The sequence below is a fragment of the Heterocephalus glaber genome, unplaced genomic scaffold (genome assembly GCF_053883595.1).
Source record: "Heterocephalus glaber isolate CG9 unplaced genomic scaffold, H.glaber_assembly_v1.0 deba00001538, whole genome shotgun sequence".
NCBI classification, from domain to species: Eukaryota; Metazoa; Chordata; class Mammalia; order Rodentia; family Bathyergidae; genus Heterocephalus; species Heterocephalus glaber.
The window spans coordinates 8,543,835-8,570,562 of record NW_028258333.1 but is presented as its reverse complement, the minus strand read 5'-3'; the positions used below and the strand labels follow the sequence as shown (position 1 = coordinate 8,570,562).

Genomic DNA, 26,728 nt, shown 5'->3' with positions numbered 1-26,728 from the left:
TAAGAGAGATGAAGAAGGACACTACATCCTTGTAAAGGGAAGAATTCAACAGGAAAGGATGACAATGATAAATATCTATGCATCAAACACTAGGGCACCCAACTATATAAAACAAATACTAACAGGACATGAAAACTCATACATGCACTAATACAATTGTAGTGGGGGACCTCAGCACCCCACTGTCACAAATAGATAGATCAACTAGACAAAAAATAAGTAATGGAATACTAGAACTCAATTGAACTCTTGAACAAATGAACTTAACAGATGTTTACAGAGTCTTCCACCCCACAAAATCAGAATACACATTCTTCTCAGCTACACATGGGCCATTCTCCAAAATAGACCACATACTCACACATAGAACATGTTTAAGTAAGTGCAAAGGAATTGAAGTTGTCCCCTGTACATTATCAGACCATGGTGCGATGAAATTGGAGATCCACAGCAAAAGAAACTTGAAAAATTTCATAAACACATGGAAATTGAACAACACACTTCTGGATAGCCAATGGGTCACAGAGGAAATTAAAGAAGAAATCAGACAGTTCCTTCAATTAAATGACAATGACAATACAACATATCAGAATCTATGGGATGATGAAAGTGGTTTTAGGAGGGAAATTCATAGCAGTGAATACACATATTAGGAAAACAGAATGAGTCCAATTAAACAATGTGATGCTGAACCTCAAGCTTCTAGAAAAAGAACAGCAGGACAACCTCAAAGCTCATACAAGGGAGGAAATTATAAAGATCAGAGGAGAAATCAATGCAATGGAGACTAAGAGAACAATACAAAAAGTTAATGAAGCCAAGAGTTGGTTCTTTGAAAGAATCAACAAAATTGACAAACCCTTAGCCAACCTTATCAGAAAAAGAAAGAAAAGGCCAAAATCCATACAATTAGGAATTAAAAGGGTGAAATTGCAACAGACCCAGCAGAAATCCACAGCATCATCAATACCTACTTCCAGAACCTATACACCAATAAAAAGGAAAACACAGAAGAAATGGACAGATTCCTAGATACATATAAATTACCAAAGTTGAACGAAGAAGACCTAAAAATTCTGAACAACCCAACATCAACCAATGAAATTGAAAATGTAATTAAAAACTTACCAAAAAAGAAAAGCCTGGGCCCTGATGGCTTCACTGCTGAATTCTATAAGACATTTAGAGAGGAAATACTGCCACTACTGTTTAAACTCTTCAATGAAATTGAAAGGGAAGCAATACTCCCAAATTCATTCCTGGAAGCAAGTATCACCTTGATCCCAAAAGCAGAGAAGACCCATCATCTGAAAAGGAGAACTATAGGCCAATATCACTAATGAACATAGATGCAAAAATCCTTAATAAGATACTGGCAAATAGAATGCAGAACATCATCAAGAAGATCATACACCCTGATCAAGTGGGATTCATCCCGGGGATGCAGGGATGGTCCAACATATGCAAATCAATCAATGTAGTACACTACATCAATAGAGCCAAAGACAAAAACCATATGATTATCTCCATAGATGCAGAAAAAGCATTTGACAAAATCCAACATGCATTTATGATAAAAAAAAAACCCTACAGAATATTGGAATAGATGGTATCTACCTCAAACTGATAGAAGCTATCTATGAAAAACCAACAGCCAATATATTAAATGCTCAAAAACTGAAATCCTTCATGCTAAAATCAGGAACAAGACAAGGATGTCCACTATCACCACTTTTGTTCAATATAGTTTTGGAAATATTAGCCATTACAATTACACAAGAGAAATAAAAGGAATAAAGATAGGAAATGAAGAAGTCAAATTGTCATTCTTTGCAGATGACATGATACTCTATATAGAAGACCCCAAGAACTCCACCAAAAGTCTTCTAGACTTAATAACTACATTCAGTCAAGTAGCTAGTTACAAGGTCAACACACAAAAATCAATAGCTTTCCTCTACACAAATGACAGACTCACTGAGAGAGAAATAGGGCAAACAATTGCTTTCACAATAGCATCCAAAAAACTGAAATAACTAGCAATCAACCTAATGAAAGAAATCAAAGACCTCTTCTCTGAAAACTATAGCACTCTGAAAAGAGAGATTGAAGATGATATCAGAAAATGGACAGATATCCCCTGCTCCTGGGTAGGAAGGATCAACATAGTGAAAATGGCCATACTTCCAAAACTGCTATATAGATTCAATGCAATCTCAATTCATATCTCAGCAGCATAGTTCATGGACCTTGAGAAAATAATCCAAAAATTCATTTGGAATAAGAAGAGACCCAGAATAGCAAAAGCAATTCTAGGTAACAGAGACATGGCAGGGGGTATCATAATCCAGAACCTGCAACTATACTACAAAACTACTGTGATAATAACAGCATGGTACTGGCAAACAAACAGACCTGAGGACCAGTAGAACAGATTAGAAGATGCAGAAATAATGCCAGACACACTCAGCCATCTTCTCTTTGAAAAAGGAGCCAAATACCCTCACTGGAGGAATGATAGCTTCTTTAATAAATGGTGCTGGAAAAATTGGGCTTCAACTTGCCAAAGATTAAAACTAGGCCTATATTTCGCATCATGGACTAAACTAAAATCAAAATGAGTTAAAGATCTAAATATTAAAATAGAAACTCTGAGCCAGTTGGAACAGAGGTTAGGTAGAACCCTTGAAGACATCAGTGTAGGAAAAGATATTACGAACAAAACCTCAGTTGCCCATGAACTAGCACAAACAATCAACAAGTGGGATCTCTTCTTATTAAAAAGCTTCAGTGCAGCAAGAGAAACCACCAGCAGTGTGAAGAGACAATCCACAATGTGGGAAAAAATCTTCACTTGCTTTTCCTCAGACAAAGGTCTACTATCTCAAATCTATAAAGAACTTAAAAAAATCAGACTTCCCAAGTTTAAAGACCCAATCAGAAAATGGACATCTGAAATGAACAGACATTTCTCAGACAAAGAAGTAGAAATAGCACATAAATGCATGAAAAAATGTTCAACATCACTGGTCATTCGAGAGATGCAAATGAAAACAATGTTGAAATTCCACCTCACAGCAGAAAGAATGGCTACTATCATGAAATCAACCAATAACAAATGCTGATGGGGCTGTGGGGAAAGAGGAACCCTGCTCCACTCCTGGTGGGAGTGTAGACTGGTGCAACCACTGTGGAAATCAGTATGGAGAGATACATCAAAGACCTAGGACTGGAAGTCCCATTTGACCCCACTATTCCACTGCTGGGGATCTTCCCCAAAGAATTAAAAGAATCATACCAGAGTGATATATGTGCACCTATGTTCATAGCAGCACAGTTTGTGATAGCTAAAACTTTGAAACAGCCCAAATGCCCATCAACTGGAGACTGGACCAAGAAAATGTGGGGTTTTTTTTAATAAAATGGAGTACTACTCAGCCATAAAAAATGAGAAATTAGAGACATTTATAGCTAGATGGATGCACAATGAGGCGATACTCTTAAGTGAAATAAATAGGACACACATGTATAAATACCGAACAGTTTCTCTGATGTGAGAACTGGAAGTGTAAATAAGGACTAAAATGTATAGTAGGTAATGTGAAATAGGAAGAAAAGGGGCAAAGGGGAAGGAAGTGGGAAGGCTAGGGGAAAGGAGAGATGGGAATGGGATTAATATGAGAAAATGGAAAAATAGGAACAAAATCTTTGTAAATAGGGAGGAATGGAGGGGTTGAAGGGAGGGCTGGGCAAGGGTGAAAAATAAGAAACAAGAGATTATGTAAAGGTGCAAATTTGCAACGATGAATGTCATTATATTGTATACCTAAAATGTACCAATGTTTAGAATGAATAATCGATAATTCAAAATACGAAGAAAATGTCCAAAGGGGTAGGGGTAGTGGGAGAGGCAGGGGAAAAGAAAAAAAAGGAAAGGAAAAATGTTGAGAACTGGAAAAAATGGAAATAAAGTCTTTGTAAATAGGGAAGGGTGGAGGGGATGAAGGGAGGGCTAGGAATGGGGAAAAATGTATATGAGCCTGCTGTTGTCATATATTTAGTTTTTCAAGATAGGAATATACTTTCTTTAATAGGTGCTATTCACATTTTATATTTCCTCCAGTTAATTTCATTAATTTTTCTTCTACTTCTTAGAAGTTGTCAAATTTATTTCAAAAAAGATTTTTGTAATATGCTTTCTATACCCTTTGAAATTCTGTAAAATCTGTGGTAATGTCTCCTAGATCTTGATATTCTAATTTTAAAAATGTATAATTGATATTGTGTAACAGGAAGAAAAGGTCTAAAGGAGCAGGGGAAGTCGGAGGGGTAGTGTAAAGGAAAAAAGGGAAAGAAAATATATGAGAAAAGGAAAAAAACTGAAACAAAGTCTTTGCAAATAGGGAAGGGTGGAGGGGGTGAAGGGAGGGAAAGGGAAGGGGAAAAAAAATAAGGACGAAGATACTCATGTAATGGTAGAAGTTCCCAATGATGCATGTAACTGTATTTTATACCTAAAATGTACCAATAAACTTAATGGGGGAAAATAAAGTACGGGAATTGAAGACAATGAAGAAATATTACCTCCCTTGGTGGTTGCTTTTAACTGTAAAACAGGATCAAATCATGTGTGGAGATGGATGTATTTACTTTCATTCTATTTGTACATGCACAGTTGGCATTTTCAAGATGAAAATTGTATCAATCTGGTAAACCATAGTGATGATATCCTGAGAACCTTGATGATCAATTCAAATTATCTTTCATCATTTCTTCCTGGATTATTTTAATATAGACTGGTTTTTTAAAATCTGAGTTGAATTATTTTTGCATTCATATAAATTTTAGATCCTTCAGATTATCAATTTCAAAGTTGTTTCATTCCTGTATGTTTTATTTTAGAAATAATTGCAATTTGGGAATTAATCTCTATATTTTGGTGTGTTTTAGCCTTTGAGAGTTACAGAAACAAGAAGTGTATATTATAGACCTTATATAAGCCTATTCCTTGTTTAATCTCTAAGGAAGCTCACCTTAGTCACCAAGGCAGAAAAGCGAATCTCTTCCAAGATCAAAATTAGCACTGCTATATAAATCATTTCCATAACGTTATGCACATTCCTGTCCATATCGTTCCTTCATTGGAAAATTGCCAAGTCCAGTTCACTGATGCAGGAGGTGGTACATTGTAAATACACTTTGATAACTTTCATTCATTGTTTAATGGAGCCTGACTGGGTGGAAAGGTGGAAAAAAAGGTAAGGATAAATTCAAGTTGATGTGCTCCTTCCTCTGACATCCCCCTCTGTCGCTAGGAATGTGCTTTTCTTGCAATATTTCTTCTTATGACCCCAAGATCAATTCACATTCTGTAGAACATTTATTTTAAACATCATCTTTTTATCTCAAGGCTTTAATCCTACTTATTCTACCCATTGTTAGCAAATGCCATTTGTCACTTTCCTTTTACTTGCTTGGATTCAACTTTTTATACAATACTTAGTAATTTAAGCCCCCAAAATTAATTTTGTCATTTAAATCAACAATGATTATAGAATACATAATCTTTATTTTTAAAAAAAGCATAAATTTTGACCTTGGCACTTAGCATATTTCAAGTCTTTGAAGCTTCAATTTTCTTTTTTTTTCAGTACTTTGTGAGGTGATCATAAAAAAGAGATAAAATATGCAGGGAATGGTTCTCAAAGCCATGTCTGGCTCATAATTACACTATTACCAAAATACCTCCTTTTCCACCTACCTTTCTCTATCTGTTCCAGGCTTGAGTTATGTCTTCAAGACCAGTCCTTGTGGTAATTTTGCTTTCCATTTCTTTCATGAGATTCATTTAACCCAGGAACTGGATGAGATGAAATGCCATGTGCACATTTTATTGCATCCAGATGCTCTCCTGTTTCTTGTTGACCTACTTCCTTCTTTTCCTGTCAACAGAAAGCTGTTTTTCTCTTCAGAATCAAGTTAAACATTGTTAAATAACTACAGCATTCCCATATACTTTTGCTTCACAAATATGTGAACAAATTTTTGTTTCATATGTCGTAGAATTAATATTCTAATTCTAATACACTGTAAAATCTACACATTAAATATTTTTATCAAAAAAAAACTCATTCATGCTTCTGTTTTTATACTTCTAAGGTTCTAGCATCTGAAGGGTTATTCTGATTATCTAAAGACTACAGAAGAAAGAGTTCAAGATTCAATGACATTAATGACTATATTTCTAATGACGTTTGTCAGAGCACTGCTATTGAGCAAATTTTTATCTACTATTCCATCTACTGGCATGATCACAAGGCTGGATAGATATATCATTTAACCTTGAATTGAATCCTGATTATTTTGAGTGCATATATTCCTACACTAAAAATGAGTGCTCTATTGGGAAAGTAATGATCTCATGAAACCTCCTGATGTGTTTTGACTACACGCTCATGGCCATTGGTGATCATTGATACATGTGGGTTCATTTAATTATTTACATCCATTATATCCATAAGAAGAGGAATATTTATGGGCATGTCGATAATTATATAATATAATATATGCATCCTTTATACAAACCATCATTTAGAAATAAACTTTATAAATACTATTTTATAGTACTTAAAATGAAGATCTTTGCATTTATTTCTCATATTCAATGGACATAAGCAAAAGTATTATATTATTTGTATCAAAATCCCGGGAATGATACACAATGAATTAGTGTTAACTCTTCTGCACATAAAAATCTGTAGCAAGAAAGGTTATGCATGTGTTCTGATCTCTTTAGAATTTCCAGCCTCCTGAAAAGAGTTCTGACAAGTACCAAAATCTGTTTCATAATAAGAAGGTTGAGCTAGAAAAACATCATTTAAATTTATCCCAATTCCTTGTGTTTTGACAAAATTTCATTATTTAAAATACATGTTTTAAAGAAAAAAGGAATAATGTTAGCCACTCTTCTAGAATTTGGCCATGATTTTCATGATTGAAATTGTGTGTTTATGTAGAAAAATGTTGATAGCAAACTTGTCAGTATCCCCCACCCCAATACAGAAATCTTTATGATGATACAGCAAAGAAATGTTGATAAAGGACAAAACATAAGGAATCTCTTTTAATTTAGGAGAAAGGAACTTCAGTTCTCTTTAACTCCAAAAAGAATTGAGTCATAGAGCAGCTTGGTAAACATTTTTCAGTATCATTTTAATTATGATATTTATATAATTCTATAGAAAGATTTAAGGAATAGTAGAAGTAATTAATGAGAAACAATTAAAAAGTCCTAAATACGTAGAGCTGCCTGGGAAATGACTGATGTGAAAACTGATAACTGGCTATGGTAATATGAAATAAATTAATATTAAAGAGGTAAAAGTAGTATTTTATAAGTAAGAAAGTGAAGTGATATGTAAACATAATTACTAAAAGTAATAGGGTGAAATTTAGAAAGTAAAATCTGAGATAAAAACCGAAGTCATTTCCTTGACAGTGAGCTATACGAATTAGGAAATTGAGCAGCAACTAAAGAAAAGGAATAGAAGCCCATTTGCCTGCGGAAGTTAAAATTATGTCAGGAGAAGCAGTTCAAGCAGGAACAATGAATAGAAAGGCTTTTGCTCAAATAGTAGTTTAGTTGCTTACCTCTCTGAGTCTGACTTAAATAAATTACAAAGATACTCAGAGATCTGGTAGGTACATTTAGTGATCTTATTAATGTAATAGTGAATGCTTGGAAAAATGATGCATTAAGGTAGCTTTTATTAATGAAGACCTTAGATGCCATGCAATATATATTTGTCACTGTTCATCAAACTGGAATATTATATCACAGTACTTATTTTGTTAATTAGGTTTCAGCAGCATAGTCAAGCATGTAAGGACACAGTCTCTACAGTTTACCAATTGAGATTGAACCTCAAGAGTATCACTTACAGGCTATTGCCTTTGGGAATTTTCTTAATCCCTCCCTATGTTCCTTGATTACCAACATATACAAAACTGGGGCAAATAGACCTTACAGAGAGGTCATAATGATTAAATGAGTTAATCAATGTTCATTGTTTAGGATATTCATATATTTGAAATAATATTGAATTTTTTATCCTTCCATTCAATATCATTTCCTCAGCTCTAGATAGAGCTATAATTGAGGCTGAAGGAAAGCTATTGATCATGCTCCTTGTAGTAGTAATTATTTCAGATACACGGACTATGAAGATAAATGAGATAAATTCTTTCTCTTGAGGAAAATATGGTAGACATGAAATACCACTATAATGTATGATATCAACTGTTAATAGTATAGGTTAGTAAAACTGTTATAAACTCAGATATAGAAGAGGACCAATTTTTCAAAAGTGAGAGATTAGGAAAATCTTTTCATGTGAGATTATTTTGAAACATCCAATCGGTTCTCGGCCTTTTGGCTAAGATCAAGTGAAACATCCAAAGTTTATATTGGAAAAACAACTACTTTATATTTAATAATTTGAGGCAAGGATTTCATATTCAGCTGTATTGTTTTTAAAGTAGGGCGGTTATAGACAATTTTGAAGATGAAAAAACATGGAACATTGTCTTGAGAAATACATCATCTCCCCAAGAACTATTTGTGGATACTAAAGGAAATGACAAGTAGGAGCACTAGCTGTAACTCCCATCAGGATCAAAGAGCTAGATCAGAAGGTAGAATAAATATGTACCTGAAATAGTACCACTTATAATTATGGAAATAAGGTTTTAACTGAAATAAATTCATTGTGTTATTGTTATTTTCAAAGAATGAAGGGATAGAAGTCAGTAAAAGAAATCCATATTAGTTATACTAGCATGCTTAGTAATACAAAAGTAAAAAATTAAAAAAATAATATTACTAATATGTAATGGAAGTAAGATTAAAATATTCTGTAGTATTTTATTTGCAAAATGATATATGCTATCAATATTTGCTAGTGACTTAAATACAGATTAAGGATATTAATTAGATTTATATGAATAGACCTCGTCACAAGAACAAAAATATAAACCTTTAAAGGTAATTATGAGGAGAATTTCATGTAACAAAACTAGCAATATCTAAAATAAAGAAATTAAGATTAAAGAAGAGGAAGTATAAATACAAATAAAAACATAAAATTTTAATGTCCATCATAATGAAATCCTAACCAAAATCACAAAGAGATAAAACAACACATTCAAATAAATCCTAAGCCCAGAAGTTCACTATTAAAATACTATAAAAGTAAATTATCTGTCAAATATTAAACAGGATATTTATAAAACAGTAATTGTGCTTTACATCAAGAGATTTTTCTAGAAAAAGAGTTGTAAAAAGAGACTATATTTCATCAATTTCAGTCTATGACAGAAAAGATTTTTAAAACATAAATAATTCAATAATATAATTAATAAGGAATTGATGTAAAATCATGTCTATAGTCTTAAAATATAACTTTTTCTTTTTGTGAGTCTATGCAATATTTAGTAAAACTAATTAAATGTAATATTTTTCATAACCAAGTCCCCAAAGACAAAGCTGTGCAGATGAAATGCTGTCATACAGAAACAACTTCAAATTTATGGGGAAAAATTCAGAATACAAAATATCTTATTCAACCTAGAAATGACAGAAGCTCCGAAACAACAAATAGTTGTCTCAGTGTCCTAAATCAATACAAAATGTTCACCATTCATGGTCAGTTTTACTTTGGAGAAAAACCAGAAGTCACATAGTGCCAAATTGAGTGAACACTGTGTCTGGGGACACATTAACCCCTTCACAGCCCTGCCTGTCCTTTGGATGACAGTCGGCAGTAGCATTCACTGAATTTCTGAGCACATCTCATAAAGACACAAAAAAGGTCTTCCAGAATTGCTTCAGGACATGACAAGAGCAATAGAATAAATGTGTCTGAAGCCAAGGTAGTATTCCAAGGAGGATAAATGTCAATGTGTCTCTTACTGTGATTTTTAAAAATTTAAACATTACTCACATTTTTGAGCATACCTTCTAGGTTTCAGTGCATTCTTCCATTGGTGAATTCATAGCTGAATGTATTGTTCAGAGCTGAGGCCTAGCTGAAGGAAATAGATCATTGGGTTGTGTCCAGGAAGGGTGGGTTCTTCTCCTAACTCCTCTCTCTTTCTCTACTTTCTGGCTATCATAGAGTGAGTATCTATCCTCTGCCATGTTCTTCTGCCAGGCCATTTCTGCCTGGGAGCCAGTTGATCATAGATTTAACCCATAGAAGCTGTAAGCCAAGTTAAACCTGTCTGTCTTTAAATTGTAGCTGTTGGGTATTGTGCCTTAGCAACAGGAGAATGGCTAATACAATTTGATAAAAATTAAGTACATTTGAAAAAAAATACTCATACTTCTAGATACTGCACAAAGTCTATACAGTTAGATAAATTAAATAGATAACTAAAATAAAACAAAATAATAGTGACAAATTTTAGAAAACATGTATATAATAAATTTTAAAATCCTGATTATGTAGACAGATAAAAGAATAATAACCTTTAAAAGATCTTCTTAATAAAAATGAATGGATTAACAGAAAATAAACAGACAAAATGAAAAAAAAGTGTTTACATAATATTTTCTTAATTCTACAAAATAGGTATTATATAGAAGTATTTTTGGAAAAATTAATGAGAGAAACTTTAAGTAAATAGTAAATTCATATGAACTTATTTCAGTACAGGAAAAAGATTTCATGACCCACCACCTCTCTAAAACCATCAGACCCTATGATTCCATAGGGCAATTTATCAAATCTGAAAGAGCAAATAATTCCTATGCTGTGTGAAACTTCTGACACAGTTCAAAAGAAGGGAATTTTTACTGCATTTAAAAAATAAACCAAATGAATATACACTGCTTTCTAGCTACGTGGTACCAAATTACAACTGAGTAGCATGAAATGAGAGACGTGGATCACACTTCTGGAGGCTGAGTTGTTCTTTCCACATAAAAAGCAGGGGACATATAGTCCTGGCTTCCTCCAGATCCTTCTGACACCAAGCACCTTTCCTATGTCTTGGGAACATGCCAGTCTTAGCTCCACATGTGCATGTGTGGTTGCATTATCTCCCCACCCCCCACCAAGGCTTTCTCTCTCTTACACTTAAGAATATTTATCATTGGATTTATCATTAAAGAGAATTCCAAGAAAAGTTCCTCAGGTTATCTTTACTATATGAATTATTTGAACCATTTGATGTATATATATTTTGTGGATCACAGTCAGCTCAATTATAGCCTACTTCTGGCTTCCCAAAATTTGTGTCTGCTTCATGGACAAAATAAGCAGACTCTATCCTAACCTCCCTACCAGTATCAATGCATGACAAAATCAATTCCAAGTCAAAATCGTATCGAATTATCATTGACCAAAAAGTTCTCATTCTCACTTCCAGAATCAGATGTGAGGGAAACGCTATCTTCCCGTCTTATAACTAAAATTTTCATGTGTGTATCCTGACCCCAGGAAACTAGTTACCTGTTACCGAAACTGTAGTCATAGAAAAAGCACAGAATAATAGTTACAGACACTGACATTCCAACAGGAAAAAGATAGAAGAAATAAAGTAGTTTCTAACCCCTAATCCAGCAGGGAAAATTTTCCTGTTTCACGACTTAAAAATAATGCTCTGTGTCTTGAAACTTGCTCTCTAATCTCGTATGTCTGCTGGCTACTCTGTCTGCTCTGCATACACCATATGAAATCTAAATTTGCCCTGAAAACAATCTTTATCACTCATAGCTCCACAGTTGGGATTTCTGGATTAACCTGACATCTTGTCTTGCAGAATGTTGCATTACAATATGAGTTGAATGCTAGCCATGCAAGGGGGGCTTTCTTCCTAGAAGGCCAGGGCAGCTAAAGAAGCTGGAGAGACAGGGAACAGATCTCCCGTAGAGTCCTCAGAAAGAGTATAGACCTAACAAATCCACAAGCGCTTACCTTCAGAATAGCAACAAAAATGAATTTCTACTTTTGGATTCTGTCTCATTTGTGGTATTTTGCTAGGACAGTCCACATAGTAGGATTAACACAAACAGTAAACCAATACAAATATTAAAGAGCGTATTAGTGCACATAGAACCATTCTAAAAATTCTGCAAGAACAAAGCGCATCACAAATGGGATAAATTCGAAACTACTTGGAAGATGCTATATTAGGGGAAAATCTGTGTTAGGCTAAATCATATGAAATTAATTTTTATTATGTAATTTATAAAAGCAATAGTATATAAAGCTAATTTTGACATTTTTAAGGATTTGAGCTGCCAATACATCTGCTTTGCATATTTGCTAGTTATCTCTTTCTTTCCTGACAAGTGAGCCTCCTTATCAGCTATAGTCATCACAAATGTGAATATTGGAATTGTGTATGTATCATACTTAATGTTGACAGATAAAATACCGAACAAGATAAATTCTAATTTTCAATAAACAACAAATACTTTCTTTTTATAACTGTTTCACATGATAATTGGCACAATATACTCAACATAATCATGTTACCCTAAATTAAATTTTAATTGAGTATACAGCATCTCGATTGATTAAATTTGGCAACACTGATCCTATTACTTGTAAATATGAGAGTAAATGATTTATTTTTAAGTAAAGAAAATAAAACCTAATTGTATAAAATGAAAGAAAATATGACATTATCTCTGAAAAGTTTCTCTCTAAATGTTGTTATATTAATAATTTCCACATTTTCCTAAAATTTACCTATTTGTCTTATGAACACTGTATGGTACTCTAGACTTGAAATTTTCCAAAGGGAAAAGTTCATCATTGTTCTAAAATTTTGTAAAATGTAATGAACTATGTTTAAGTAATCACATCCTAACCATCACCAAATATACTGATGGATCAAAATGTATGATGTTATTAATAATAAACAAATTACCACAAATCAAAGCCCAATCTTGCAAAGAGTCATTAATACCTTTAAAAGAATAACTATTTGCCCATATTCCTTTAGCTTGTTCAATCTGACTGCTTGTGGTCATGATCCACCTAGAAACAATGGGAAGCACATGTAGTCAGTGTCATAATACACAATCAGAAAAGAGTTCTTTTTCAGTATCATGGGCCATCACTATCTATACCAGTACACATATCATGTTCCTATTATCTTCATGCATTTAAAATGAGTCTTCATTTTTATTTTTACGTCTTAAGGTAGAAAATGTTTTTATTAATTTATAAACCTTCACCTGGATATTTAATGTTATTCCTTTCTATGATACCACAACATCCTGGATAAATTTTCATTTCTTTTTAAAGCCATTTGGGTATCATTTTCTTATTACAATCAAAGATTAGATAAACACATTTTCTTGTTCCAAATATACTAGTCACAGTAGACCCTTTTTAGGAAAAAAAATCTGCTGGTCACTGAGCAAAATAAAACCTTTCAGATGGAGTTCTAAATAATTTCTCAAAAGTTAAAAAGATTGCTAGAAAATTGTGGAAGACCAATTTAAAATATATAGATTATAAGTATTTTTCTACAGCTTTGCCACAGTTTCACTTTTAGGAAAATAATTACAATTGCAACTCCACTTTTATGTACTACTGTGGTTGTTGTGAAAGTGAATAATGTACTTTCTATAGTATATACACATAACTCTAATATAGACAAATATATAAATGTGTATAATTTCCTCCCGGTATTTTTCTATATTTGAAATTCAACCTTACTGGGTTTTCCTTATAAATGAGGCTGTTAAAATAGTTCTATTTGCATTAATTCATCTGCTTCTAATTTCCTATCCCAACCTGAAATGTTTCTCTCATCCCTTTGTGGCTCCAGATGGGTCCCCATCCATCCATCTGCCAGTCCTGGCAAACAAATCTCTCAAAATCATTATCACTGCCGGAGGGAAGTCAAATATATATTATATGACCGTGAACATGAACGTATGTGTCCACATAAACAGGCTGCACCTTAACAGTAGCTAGGTTAGTGTTTAAACATATGACACAGATTTGCCAAAAAATTGCTAAAAAATGGAAAGAGACATATGTCATTTTGCCTACACAGCTTGTTAGTACTATCAGATAGGATGAGAGGTGGCCAAAATCTCCTGAACAGATTTCACTGAGTGTCAGAATGATGTAAAACCCACAAAATGAATAAATAGAAACAAACGATTTAAAATATGCTAATATTGTGATAAAAATGTGCTAACCCATGCCCAGTAAATACATTCTGATTTTTAGTTTTCACATTTTGAACACCTATGTATTTCACAGGAATAATCTTATTCAATAGGAAGCCTTTCATAGTGCCCAGATTGGGTCCAAAATGTTATACACATTGATTTTAAACAAATGATGATTCTGCCAGGGCTTTTGCTCTCCATGTGCAACATGCCCAGATTCTGCCATTCTAGCTCTTAAAAGCCAAAGGTGCTCACTACCATTCATCCTATTCCTGAAGCAGCAAACGTGTCATTTTTAGACAGACGATTTCACTCTGAATAGGGTTTATTAATAAATTAGTCAGGCCAATGGTCACTTGTGAATGGAAAGAAGAGAGGAGTAAGGACAGAAAAAAATGCAACAGAATATGTTGGTCTGGCCAGCATTTATGTCAATCAATATTTATATAAGATGTACATTAATTATCTGGCAATTCATTTTTAATTTAGATCCTGTCAAAAGAAAACAACTCCTAATTGGTAGGTCATGAAACCCACACTCAACACATTTCAAAATATCTTTAAACTAAAAACAAATATTTAAACTAATATTTATACTTGATTTTAGCCAAAAGGATGAGAGGTGATTAAATAAGATTATACCATATACAGATAAGTGCATGATATATGATCAACTTTTGAATATTTCGGTGTTTAAGGTTCTTTAAAACTGTAGATTTCCTACAAAATCTGGTAGTATATTGTAGCGACCAAGTTTTAACCATGTCCACATGACCCTACTAGATTTTCAGATGGCAGAATTTAATATCTGGTTTGGAAATAATATCACTTCTTTCCATGCTATGCAATTTTCAACCTGGCAGACACTGGATATACCGGTATATTGATCTTGGACTTCCTAGCATTCCAAACAACAAAAATTAAATTTTGTTCCTTAATCCACCAAGTCTATAGTTTTCTGCCCTAGCCCAGAGTAATCAGGGCATTTACTCTTAGGGAAAATCATCAGAGGTCTTCCATGACAAATGACTATTCTCTGGTTGTGTCTAGAAGAAATGACTGATCTTCCATGAGGAAAGGTTGTTCTCTGATCTTGCAAGATAGAAGCAGCATAGTGCAAAGTCAGTGGCAATAACAGAGATGAAGAATGTCTATTTTGTTTTTTCTTACAGATGTCTGTCAGGAAGATCAGCATCAATATATAGGTCATCAAAAGAAGACAGGTTTTTGGAGGTTAGGTGTGTACTAACCTCATGATGGAAATTTTTTACTTAGTTCAAAGTAAATCTCAGTTAATTTTGGTTCCCAGTGATAATTACATGCATCATGTTTAGTACTTTGTAAGTATTGAATTCTTACTGAAAAGGCATTTCATGTTGGAGATACTAGCTGCTCACATATACGCCTATGTCTCTATAGCTTTATTAATACCTACAGCACTCAATATGCTTATAAAACATAACACAAAGTATTGTAAAATGTCTGTTTACTATTTTTTATCCTAGTGTATGTCATACATCCTTTTGGACAAAGCACAGGGTGGCCTTATTCATTACTGATCACTAAGTCAAATTCAATGCAAGATACCTATTTCAAGAGAGTAAATATTAGGTTGACACTTAAAAATCAATGAAAAAGCATTAAACAAATTGTAATAACCTATTAATTGGATTAAAAATTTAAAATACCATAACTATGCAAAGAAAAAGACAGTTATATTAAAAAATTGATTTAAGACCAAAATGTAATAAAGGGGATGGGAAATAAAAGCAATGAAATAGTACTAGAAAATAGAAAAAAATTAAAAACATATAAATATACCAAAATTAGAAAAATTCTATATTAACATTTTTCTAAAATCTCAACAAATATTAGCTTTAAAAACTATAAATTGGTCATATTTTAAAATAGGATAACAAGTTTAAATCAAGTAAGGTAAAAACCAGATAGTCATATATTAAAAAGGCAATGGTTATACAACTGGTATTGAGATTGTTGCATCTAATGGTATTTACCATTTGAGATTTTTGAGAGACCGCCATGCTTTCTAAGTAGCTGTTCTAAATTCCATTTTCACTAACTGTGTAGAAAACTCTCCTTTCTCCACAGACTGGCCCACAATGGTTATCTACTGTCATTTTTACCATGTGCACTTACAGAGAGTAAAAGGTTATCACATTCTAGTTTGGATTCGCATCTCCCTGACAACTAGTGGTGCAGAGCTTTCTGTCATATAAGTAGTTGGTTATTGTTGTATCTTTTTTTGAAAGATGTCTATAAGTTATTTTGCTGATTGTAATTGTACTGTTCATTGATTTATTCTGCTGTTGAGTTGTTTGTATTACTTCTATATTCTGAATATTAACTTCTTGTCCGATGCATAGCTTGCAAATATTTTGTCACCTTCTATGTTATCTCTTCACTCTGCTGATTGTGTTTTGTCTGTGCAGAAGTTTTTTACTTTGATGTTATCTCATTCATCAGTTTTCACTTTTCTTACATGTGTTTGGTGTCATTTAACAAAAAAAATCTTTGCCCAGACCATTTTCCTGAAGGTTTTGTCTTGTTTTCTTCTAGTCATTTTCTAGTTTCAAATTTGACATTTAAATCTGAAATATATTGGCCTTATTCTGTGTACGATGCTTATCGGTGTCTCATCCATTCTTCTACTCATTCATCAGATTTCGCTAACAATGTTTATTAAAGGGAGTGCTCTTGCCCAAATGTGTGATCTTGGCATCTTGGTCAAAGACCATGTGGCTGCAATCTCACCATGAGGTATATATGTAAAGATCATGAAATTAGAGCTATGAATAGATATCTGCACTATCAACAACAGGAAGATATTCAACTAACCTATGAGTCCATCTTCAGATAAATGAATATAGATAATATAGTGTGAATATACATAATGCAATGTTATTCAACAATAAATAAATGTTACTCAACAATAAAATACAATAAAACAGTGGCATTTGTAACAGCTTGGCTGGAGTTGGAGATAACAATGTTAAGTGTAATAAGCTCGAAACATAAAGACAAAGACTGCATGATTGTATTCTTTTATGAAATGTAAAAGAAGCTTACTTCACACCTATACAGATGGTCAGTAGAGGATAGGATGGCTGGAGGAGGGCAGCAGAGATAAGGAAAGATTGGTCAACAAGCACAAACAAATGTGCACAAAAACACCAGTAGATAGAAGGGATAAATTTTGATGTACTATTACACAGGAGAGGGATGATAGTTAACAATATTGCATGTACACATCAAAAAATTAACAGATTATTTTGGATGTCCATATAAAAAATGTTAAAAATGTTTAAAATGATGTAAAACCTAAATATCTTGTTTCTTATTACACAATGTACACTTGCACCAAAATATTACACTGTTACCTATAGGCATGCATAATTATTATCTATCAATTAAAATTGACTTTTAAAAGTTAATAGTATGAGATAGTTTGCTTAAATGCAAATGGAGATTGAGATAATATAAGAAGTAACCAGAGAGGAATAACAACAATAGTCTCCAAAAAGCATATTTGTTTTCCTATGAAGAATTATATTGCTATCTAGTCATGATTATATTTAGAGTTATGTAAAATTACTCTTGATTCAGTCTTGAGTTTTTATGATTTCTGCTATAGATACTACTATTCAGGAAAAAAATATTAATTTGGTTTTAAATAAAGATAGAAGGACTGACTAAAAATAAAGAGATGTACATTTCACTTTCACTTGAAGTCACACTATCTTGTCGCTACCAATTTCTGGATGCTCACATTTATAAAATAAACAATTATTTTAAAGAAAATCTTAGTATTCATTTGCACTTCTGAATTCTTGGAATAACAAAAAATGCACTCTTAACAAAAAAAAAGATGAATGACTGAAGTTTCTCTCAGATACACTTTCATAAATGACAATGGAAATTCTACTTTCCGAAACATGAAAGTAATAATATGGAAATTTTTATTTATTCCACAGCCATTGAACTATGAGAAAAAGAAGACATATACCCTCAACATAGAAGGAGCAAATACACACCTTGATTTTCGATTTTCTCACTTGGGTCCTTTTAAAGATGCTACCGTGCTGAAGATCATTGTTGGAGATGTGGATGAACCACCACTTTTTTCCATGCCTTCCTATGTCATGGAAGTGTATGAAAATGCCAAGATTGGGACCATTGTTGGCACAGTTCTGGCACAAGATCCCGACAGTGCTAACAGTTTAGTAAGGTACGGCATGTTTCAATCTTTCAGACATAGAAACATATGATTGACTCTCACATTAATGCGAATTAAATAATGCTTAAACATTTTAACTTAGCAGATGACTTTTCATTGAATTAGGAAGACATGTAACTATCCCCATGAAAATATTACTCACCATACAGAACCATTTTTCCATTTGGTTTCACAGGTGTGAGCATAATTGACTGAGACAGTTGTTTCCCAAGTAATCAGAAACTAAAGGACCTGCTTTCTTATCGATGCTAAATGTGAATATTTTGCAACAGGTATATCAAAAACTGTGGATAATGTTAAGCTCTAACTTCTGTTTCCTCTAGTTACATAGCAGTTTCTATTTAGCTAATTATCTACCCTTATCAGTAAAAAAGAAAACATGTCTGTCTCTTGGAATTAATGCGGGTCTACATGAAAGGATGTGCATAAAGCATTAAATGCAGTGACCTGCATATGTGGTCACTCAATAACGTTGCTGTCCATGGCTGGCTAGAGTGATGACTCATGACTTGAACTCTGAAGACCGTAAGATGCATTTGGATATTGTGTTGTCTCCACCAGCAGCTGAGTGATAGTTATTGAACCCTGGGGTTCTCAAACTCTGAATATTTGAAGAAGGAATAATAATGTAACTATATGTTGATGGAGTTAAATTATGTTGGACTACATGACTTCCCACAATGCCATTTGTTCAAGTGTTTACTAGAGAGTACCTTATGGTTTTCATATCTCACACTTTAATCATAATTAAGGTCTTATTGAATAATCACAAAAGGTTTCATTTTCACCTCATTTATGTTAGAATCAAAAGAGCTCTATAGATAGGTGTAAACTTCGTATTTATGTTTCTATATTTTGAAACCCTAATGCTCTCAAAGTTTGGAATCCTTAAAAACAGTCCCCTTTCTGTAAAATCTTTATTCTCAAATTCTTTAGGGTTCATCAATTTCAACAAAAGCTAATATACTCAAAATTCTCTTGATATCTTTGTAATATTTATGAAAGACCTCAATTTTTTTCCTAACACGAGTGTTTCCTTTTTTTAAATGTTAATAGCACTGATGCAGAAAATGAAAACAGTTTCCTGTGAACAAATGTGTATATTCACCAAATCAGCTACATCTGCAAATGCACAAAAAAAAAAGTTCTGACACGCTGAGAGGAAAATCTTTGCAGTGCTTAAAGAGGAAGGATAGGCCAAGGATGGAAAATAATACATGTAAGACTAGTTGAGAAAAGCAATCTCTCATAAAGCGAATCAATATGTTCGTTGTCCAATCGGATGAAAACACATCACAATTTAGCATTCTATAACATGCCATATTTTAATGATCCTTTTGGCTCCTAACTGTAAGTGTAATTTGTTTAAATATGTTAAAAGCACAGTACCAAAAAGGTCATGCTCAGGTGAGATATTCTTTGCCAAAAGCAGCCAAAGTCTTGGGGAATTAAAATATTCCACAACATTAGTGAAATGCAAATATATTTGATAAAAATTGTGCAAATTCTTTTGAAAATCACATTTTGATATCAATGATGCAGTCTTTAATTTAAAAAATGGAAGGTGCAATCATATGTCAAATGACATTATACAACCTATCACGAGGATCAGTATTACTCACATGATAACACACATACACACACACATACATACACACACACACACACACACACCTCAGCTTGAAATCCAGGGAAGAGATAATCTTAGGAAAATAAATATTGTATATTAGTCAAAATTCTCCACAGAAGCAGGACCAGTAGACGCATAAAAGGAGAAAGAGAAGAACAATTGTGTGCCGTTGCTTCACACAGCTGTATAGGCGTGTGTCCAGACATTGCAAGGTAACCCAATAGTCTGGAGACCTAGCAAAAATATTACTATTGAAGTCCAAAGACCATCTGTGTGCAAAGTTCTTTTTAGCTTGGAGAAGATGAAACTTTGGTATATTAAAGTCTTCAAATGACTGGATAGGCAAACCGACAGTTTGAAGTAATCTATTTTAATCAAAATCCACTTATTTAAATATTGATCTAATTTAAAAAATTATTTACAGGATGATACTGAATAATGTTTGCCCAAATATCTGGACATTGTGTGATGGTGGTGATCACCTACCTAAAACTTTCTGAGGCAATGATTTAGGGAGACTGAACTCATTCTCTTAATCTAGGTTAGAGATTAGAAAGATAAAGTTTAGAGGAAGGAATGACTATTGTCCATGTGAGGAGCTGGGCTTATCTTTGGGGAAAGGCAACTGATGAGATCTTAGAAGGAAGCTAGAGAGAGATCGTGAGGTGTAGTATTTGAAATTTATTTTGGCAAAAATGCCAATGGCAAAAGAAAAGAAAGCAAAGTAGCTTCAGTAATTAAAAATGAAACAATGATAGGGAGATTTGCATTCCAAAATAAATAATAAGGAAGCTAGAGAATGAAGTAAATGATGCATTGTATTTCATGAAATGTAATCTAAAAGAGTTAAAATTAAGTCAAGGATAAGTTATTTTGAATGGATTTATGTTTACAAACATCATAGATTTGTTTTGGGGAATTAGCACGTGTATATAACATATCTTGATCCTCTTCCATCCCTTTACACTCCTTTCATCTCTCTCCCTTGACCCCCTTCAGTATATCCAGCATGTTTGACTTTTTGTTTCCTAACAGCTCCCCTTCATTACATCCTTTGTTTTTTAGGTTTCTCTATGGAAGAGTAGAATATATTTCTTTTACCATTGCTCTTTATGCCCCAGCAGTGTGAAAATGCTTTTCAACTTCGTGCTGTGGTTGTAATGTGAAGACAAACTTTTTGCCCTTCTCCAGGGACAATGATTCATGTTTAGAGGAATTTCTGAGAATGTCTCAGCTCGGACTGCTACCACAAATTACTTGGACAATGTAGTATGAAACAGACACCATTATTTCTCACTGTTCTGGAGATGGGAAGGCCCATGTTCCAGGTGCTGGCTCTAAACATCTCCTGAGGGCCTGTTTCTTGTTTTACAAACAGCTGTCTCTTTGCTTGGTCCTCATATGGTTAAACAAAGAGAAAGACTGAAAGTCGATAATGCCCTCTTTCATTGCTATAAGGGGATATTGTTCATGAGGTTGCATGAATTTCCCATACTAATATCTGGTAGCAATTTCCTCTTTTGGCTACTTTGGGTGCTGTAACACATTACCCTAGACTGGGTGACTTATTAACAACAAAAATGTATTTCTCATAATTATGGAAGCTGGGAACCTGGGATCAGACTGTCATGGTGATTGGGGTGCATACTATCAACTCCTGTCCCTCACATGTTGGGAAGTTAGGTAGCCAGCACTCGGCCTCTTCCTCAGAGGGCAATAAGCTCATGATCAACAGGTCCATTCTCATGACCCAATACTTCCCTAGACTCTACCTTGGAATTTGGGTGAGATATGCATCAAATCCATAATAGGTTGAGTGCTAGCGGCATCTAGTGGTGGAGGGCAGTGATCAAGCTACGTATCCTATAATTTATAGCGCTTCTACAACAAAGAATTTTCCACCCTAAACATCAAAAGTTTTGAAGTTTAGAAACATGGACATAGAATAAAACAAACTAAGTGGTAGATTGTTAAAACTACAATACTTTCTGCATTCATGAAATAATTTTGAGGAAATATTTTATGGAGCTATGAATCAATATGTACATAATTCATATACGTACAAAGGTATGTGAATATTTCAGTACTTTGAGGGGTCTATCAAATAAACTATTTCTATGAAGAATTAATTTCTCCAGTTTGTTATCAGTTGTTTCAGTATTTGTCCCATATTATTGCAGATATTTAATTGAACACTCACCATAATCCATACATTATCCCAGTTGTTGAGGCGCAAAGATGATGGATATATTATTTCTAAATATTAACAGAGAGAAGCAAAAATCTATTAACATATTCATTATTCGTCTTTGTACATTTTTTTGGTTACAAAACTAAAATGAATCCTGTTACATATTCCTTGAAATAATTAGACACTCTATAGCTGATGTTTGAGGCATAATTCACATAACATTTATTCTTTTTTTTTGGTAGTGGGGTTCGAACTTGGGACCTTGTGCTTCCCAAGCAGGCAGCAGAACCACTGAGCTAAACCCCTCGCTCTATTTATTCTTGATTTTAATAAAAATGTGCCATTCATATGGGGCTCTAGGTGCAAATATTGAATAAAAAACAGAAAACAAAAACAAATACGAAAGCAAGCCTCATTCTACCTTTCTCAAGGTCGAAATATTTGAACTAATTAAGGAAAAGCACATTCCAAATGTATACCTGGCAGTGTACACTGAAATGCAATTAAATCTAAGTCAGTGGACTTGGTAATGAAAGGAAGTTTAAGTCTTACAGGTATTTGTGAAAATCTTCCTGACTAGTCTTTTGCATTTCAATTTTCTAAAGTATTAGCAAGACTCTTCAGATTTCTTACAGAATGCCCTGTCTACTGTTTTTTTGTTCTACTTAAAATAAGATATACAAATTGTGGCAAAATAATAATCACTTTTTGTTAAAAAGGCATAAAATTAGAGCCTAGCTGTTAACTAGCAGTGAAGAAATTGTCAGTTTCAGTAAGCTATATTAGGTAGCATGGCACAATTGGATTTCAGAAACCTCACAGATTAGCTGCTGAGAGATGAGCAGTCTTATTTAAACCTGAGAGCTTTTAGAAATGTAATTCTATAGCATAAGACTATTCAAAATAGTGGTCATTTATCATTTGCTACCTCTTGACCAGGGATGTTACGTCTTATTTAATAAAACTTTAATAAACCAAAAAAGGACTGTGCGACTTGTTAAATCTTACAGGTGAAGAAATTAAAACTCTGAAAATGATATATAACTAAGCTTACAGAGTCAAATTTCGTATTCACACTACAAACCCTGTTTTGCTTTACTCTGAAAACACTGATTGTTTTTAAAGCATAATATTCCTTATTTCATAAACTTCACCTAATAAAAACTGAAACTGAAGAAACTGTACATTTGCAAATCTCAACTTTTACAAGTTAAAACAAATAAAGAAGAAAATTTGGATGAATGTTTTAAGTGTTCAGGAAGCTGTCAATCAAATGTCAGTACCTGGAGTATGCTCTGTGTGGATTCTTTTCACGAAATGGAAAAAAATAATTTAACTCTTGCAGCTCAGGAATAAAAGTGTGCTTAAATTCAGGATGAGTAATGATAGAAGTAATGATAAAATAGAGTAATGATAGAGTAATGATAAAAGCATGCACTACTTGATTTATTGTAAGAAAAATTGTTTGAAGTACCCCAATCACATTTCTAATATGATGGAGAACTTTAGTTGCTGAATTTACATGAATCAGATAGTATATGCCCTCTTTGTTTTATTTTCCTTTCCCTTCCTTTTCCTTTTCTTTTCTTCTCTGTTCTTTTCTATCTTTTGTTTGTTTGTTTCAGCTATTTTCTGAGACAGCATCCCACTATGTAGTTTAGGCTGTCCTTGAACTCACTTTGTAGCCAAGACTAGGCTCAAATTTAGGATCCTCCATCTCAGTCTCATTGTCCTGAGTGCTGAGATTACAAGTGTGTGACACCATGCCCCACTATTCCCTCATCTTTGTTTTTTTCCATCACATTCACAATCCAAATTTACCTGTCCAATTACATATTGTTAAAATTTGAATGATTTTTATAAAATAACTTCAAAACAATAGAAAACAAATATTAAATAATCTTAATATTTCAAATGCTAACGAGAGTTTATATGTTAACAAAAAAGTGAATAAAATTCTGATCACATTTTGAAATATTATCCAGGGTAAAAAATATACTTCTAACATGAATCCATTTGCAAATGTGTTTGCAGGATTCCCTTAGTGTGCAGGTGCTGACTCAGTCTGTTCTGGGATTTGCTGTAGCCATGGGAGGCACATGCTTCCACACTCCTGTTAGGTTCACATCATCTATGGCGAGATAGCAATTAGAAAGTTTGCACTAATCTTGGATAATATAATCATGAAGCAATAGGTGATAGTTCAAAACAAATAGTAAAGTCTTATGGCAAAGGTGAAGACAGATTGAAAATAATAATGAGTTTGAATATCTGTCAAATTAATTTAAATACATACTCATGTAAAAGATCATTTCTAACAAGTAATGAATTTTTTCTATAGATTAAATTTAGTTATATAATTTTAGCTTACTGATAATAATGTAATCATCTTTTTTATCATACACACTCATGAAATCTATGCCTGAACTTTCTGATACAAATATGACTATCCATCAGGAATAATTAATGCTGAGCAGAGTTAGATTCTTCCTAAAAATCAGAAGTTCCTGTCTATAATGTTGGTAAATGTGTCATATGACATATTGTTGATTGATAATGGACTTTACTGTCATGTGTCGGTGGCACTTTAGGTTTGAAGGGGGCTGAGAAATGACTAAGATAGCATTGCTCTTTCATAGATGAATGCATCTATATCTCAAGGAGGCAAAATGGCTGGCCTCAAATCACACAAATAAATAATTAAATTTAAAATAGCTACGTGGTCATATTGCCATTCATTAATAAATATATAGAAGACTTCTGAAGATCTTTCAATTTTGACAAAATCTACCTAACAATTACTTTGGCATCAGTATTCTGTGGCATCTACACCAAAGCACATTTTTGTCCTAGAGAAGAAAATCAGTTTTTCTGTGGGAGTTTCCACAATTCATTACCCCTGGAGTACATATAGAAGCCTTGGTTATATAATTATCTAGATTTCCTGACAAAACACTAACATTCAAATACCTTTTGTATTTGTAACTTTTTATTTTGTTTTATTTTTTTGGTCCCGGGGATAGAACTCAGGACCTTGGGCTTGTGAAGCAGGTGGCGGGACCTTTGAGCTAAATCCTCGGTCCATAGCTTTTGTATTTTAAGTGAATGTTGCAAATAAATTTTAAAAAATTAAATTTTTCATAATATTCCTAAAACTCAAGATTACAGAAATTTCTGATATTTTCTTAGTCATAAGTAATAACTGTACATGAAATTTTTACTCATTTACTTTTGTTTCATTAGATTGAGGCTATTTGCTTCAAGAACTTAGCAATTTTCCAAAATATCTATGTCTAATGTATGCTACACATTTTATGAAGCACTTAATCTATCATCTGGCAAGTGATTTTTTATTTTTAAAATAAAGATTCTTTTAATTATTGTCTTGTACAATAAATTACATAAAGGTAGAAAAATAAGTATTCATCTTTTAAATTAATCTGAGCTATAATTCAGGTATTTGTTATTGGTTGATTTCATGACAGCAGCCATTCTTTCTGGGATGAGATGGAATCTTAGTGTTGTTTTCATCTGCATCTCTCGAATGACCAGTAAACATTTTTTCCATGTTTATTTGCTATTTCCACTTCTTTGAGAAATTTCTCTTCATTTCAGATGTCCATGTTTGGATTGGGTCTTTAAATTTGGGAGGTCTGATTTTTTAAAGTTCTTTATAGATTCTAGATAGTAGAGTTCCTTTGTCTGAGGAACAGCTGGTAAAATTTTTTTCGCACATTGTGAGTTGTCTCTTCATGATGCTGTGGTTTCTCTTGCTGTGCAGAAGAAGCCTTTTAATATAAAGAAATCCCACTTGTTGATTCTTTGTGCAAAGTCATCATTATTGACATTGATTATTTATTAGTTTCAGCTTGTTATTTTTCTGAAAAATACTAATTTGAATAATGAATTTTATCTTATTTTGATATAATATGTTGTCTTTTATAATTTCTCTTTGTCTTGAATCATATTTACTAGAAATATAAAGTGTTGCATATATTATACATCAGAACAGAGAGCAGCTATAAGAATATTTATGTGTTAGCATGGAAACTACAAGACAGTTTCCTATCCTAAAACATAGTGTGAATGAACCCATTTATCTGTGATTATGAAATTAATTAGGGTTTGTATGGAACTTTGTACAATTAGAGGGCTTTTAAGATCTGCTGGACAAATAACTGACAGTTATTTAATTGAGCTTTCCAGTCTGTTACTGGATTACCAATACTTCATAGGAAACATCCTTATTAATCACTGCTGAGTTCTAAAGCAGCATTTAATATAGACATGATCCTGATGCTTATCACATGCAGAACATAATGAATGCATACTATTATTAAGGTTATAATATCATGTTACAAATTTCATGCAAGTAGCCCTTGAATCCATATCTACATTTTTCCTGCATATCAGCACTTTTGGCTAAATGTGCCTGTGATGGATCCAAAGGGC

General features: G+C 33.1%; 1 protein-coding gene across 14 annotated transcripts in view; it reads left to right on the top strand.

Annotated features, from left to right (window-relative positions):
* Cdh18 (cadherin 18) overlaps nt 1-26,728 on the top strand; it is a 924,665-nt gene that overhangs the window by 840,107 nt on the left and 57,830 nt on the right. For all 14 annotated transcript variants that reach the window (XM_087189262.1, XM_087189255.1, XM_087189253.1 and 11 more), the window contains one exon: nt 18,193-18,446. In XM_087189262.1, the coding sequence (XP_087045388.1) occupies nt 18,193-18,446 (254 nt within the window). The remainder of the gene's footprint in view (nt 1-18,192; nt 18,447-26,728) is intronic.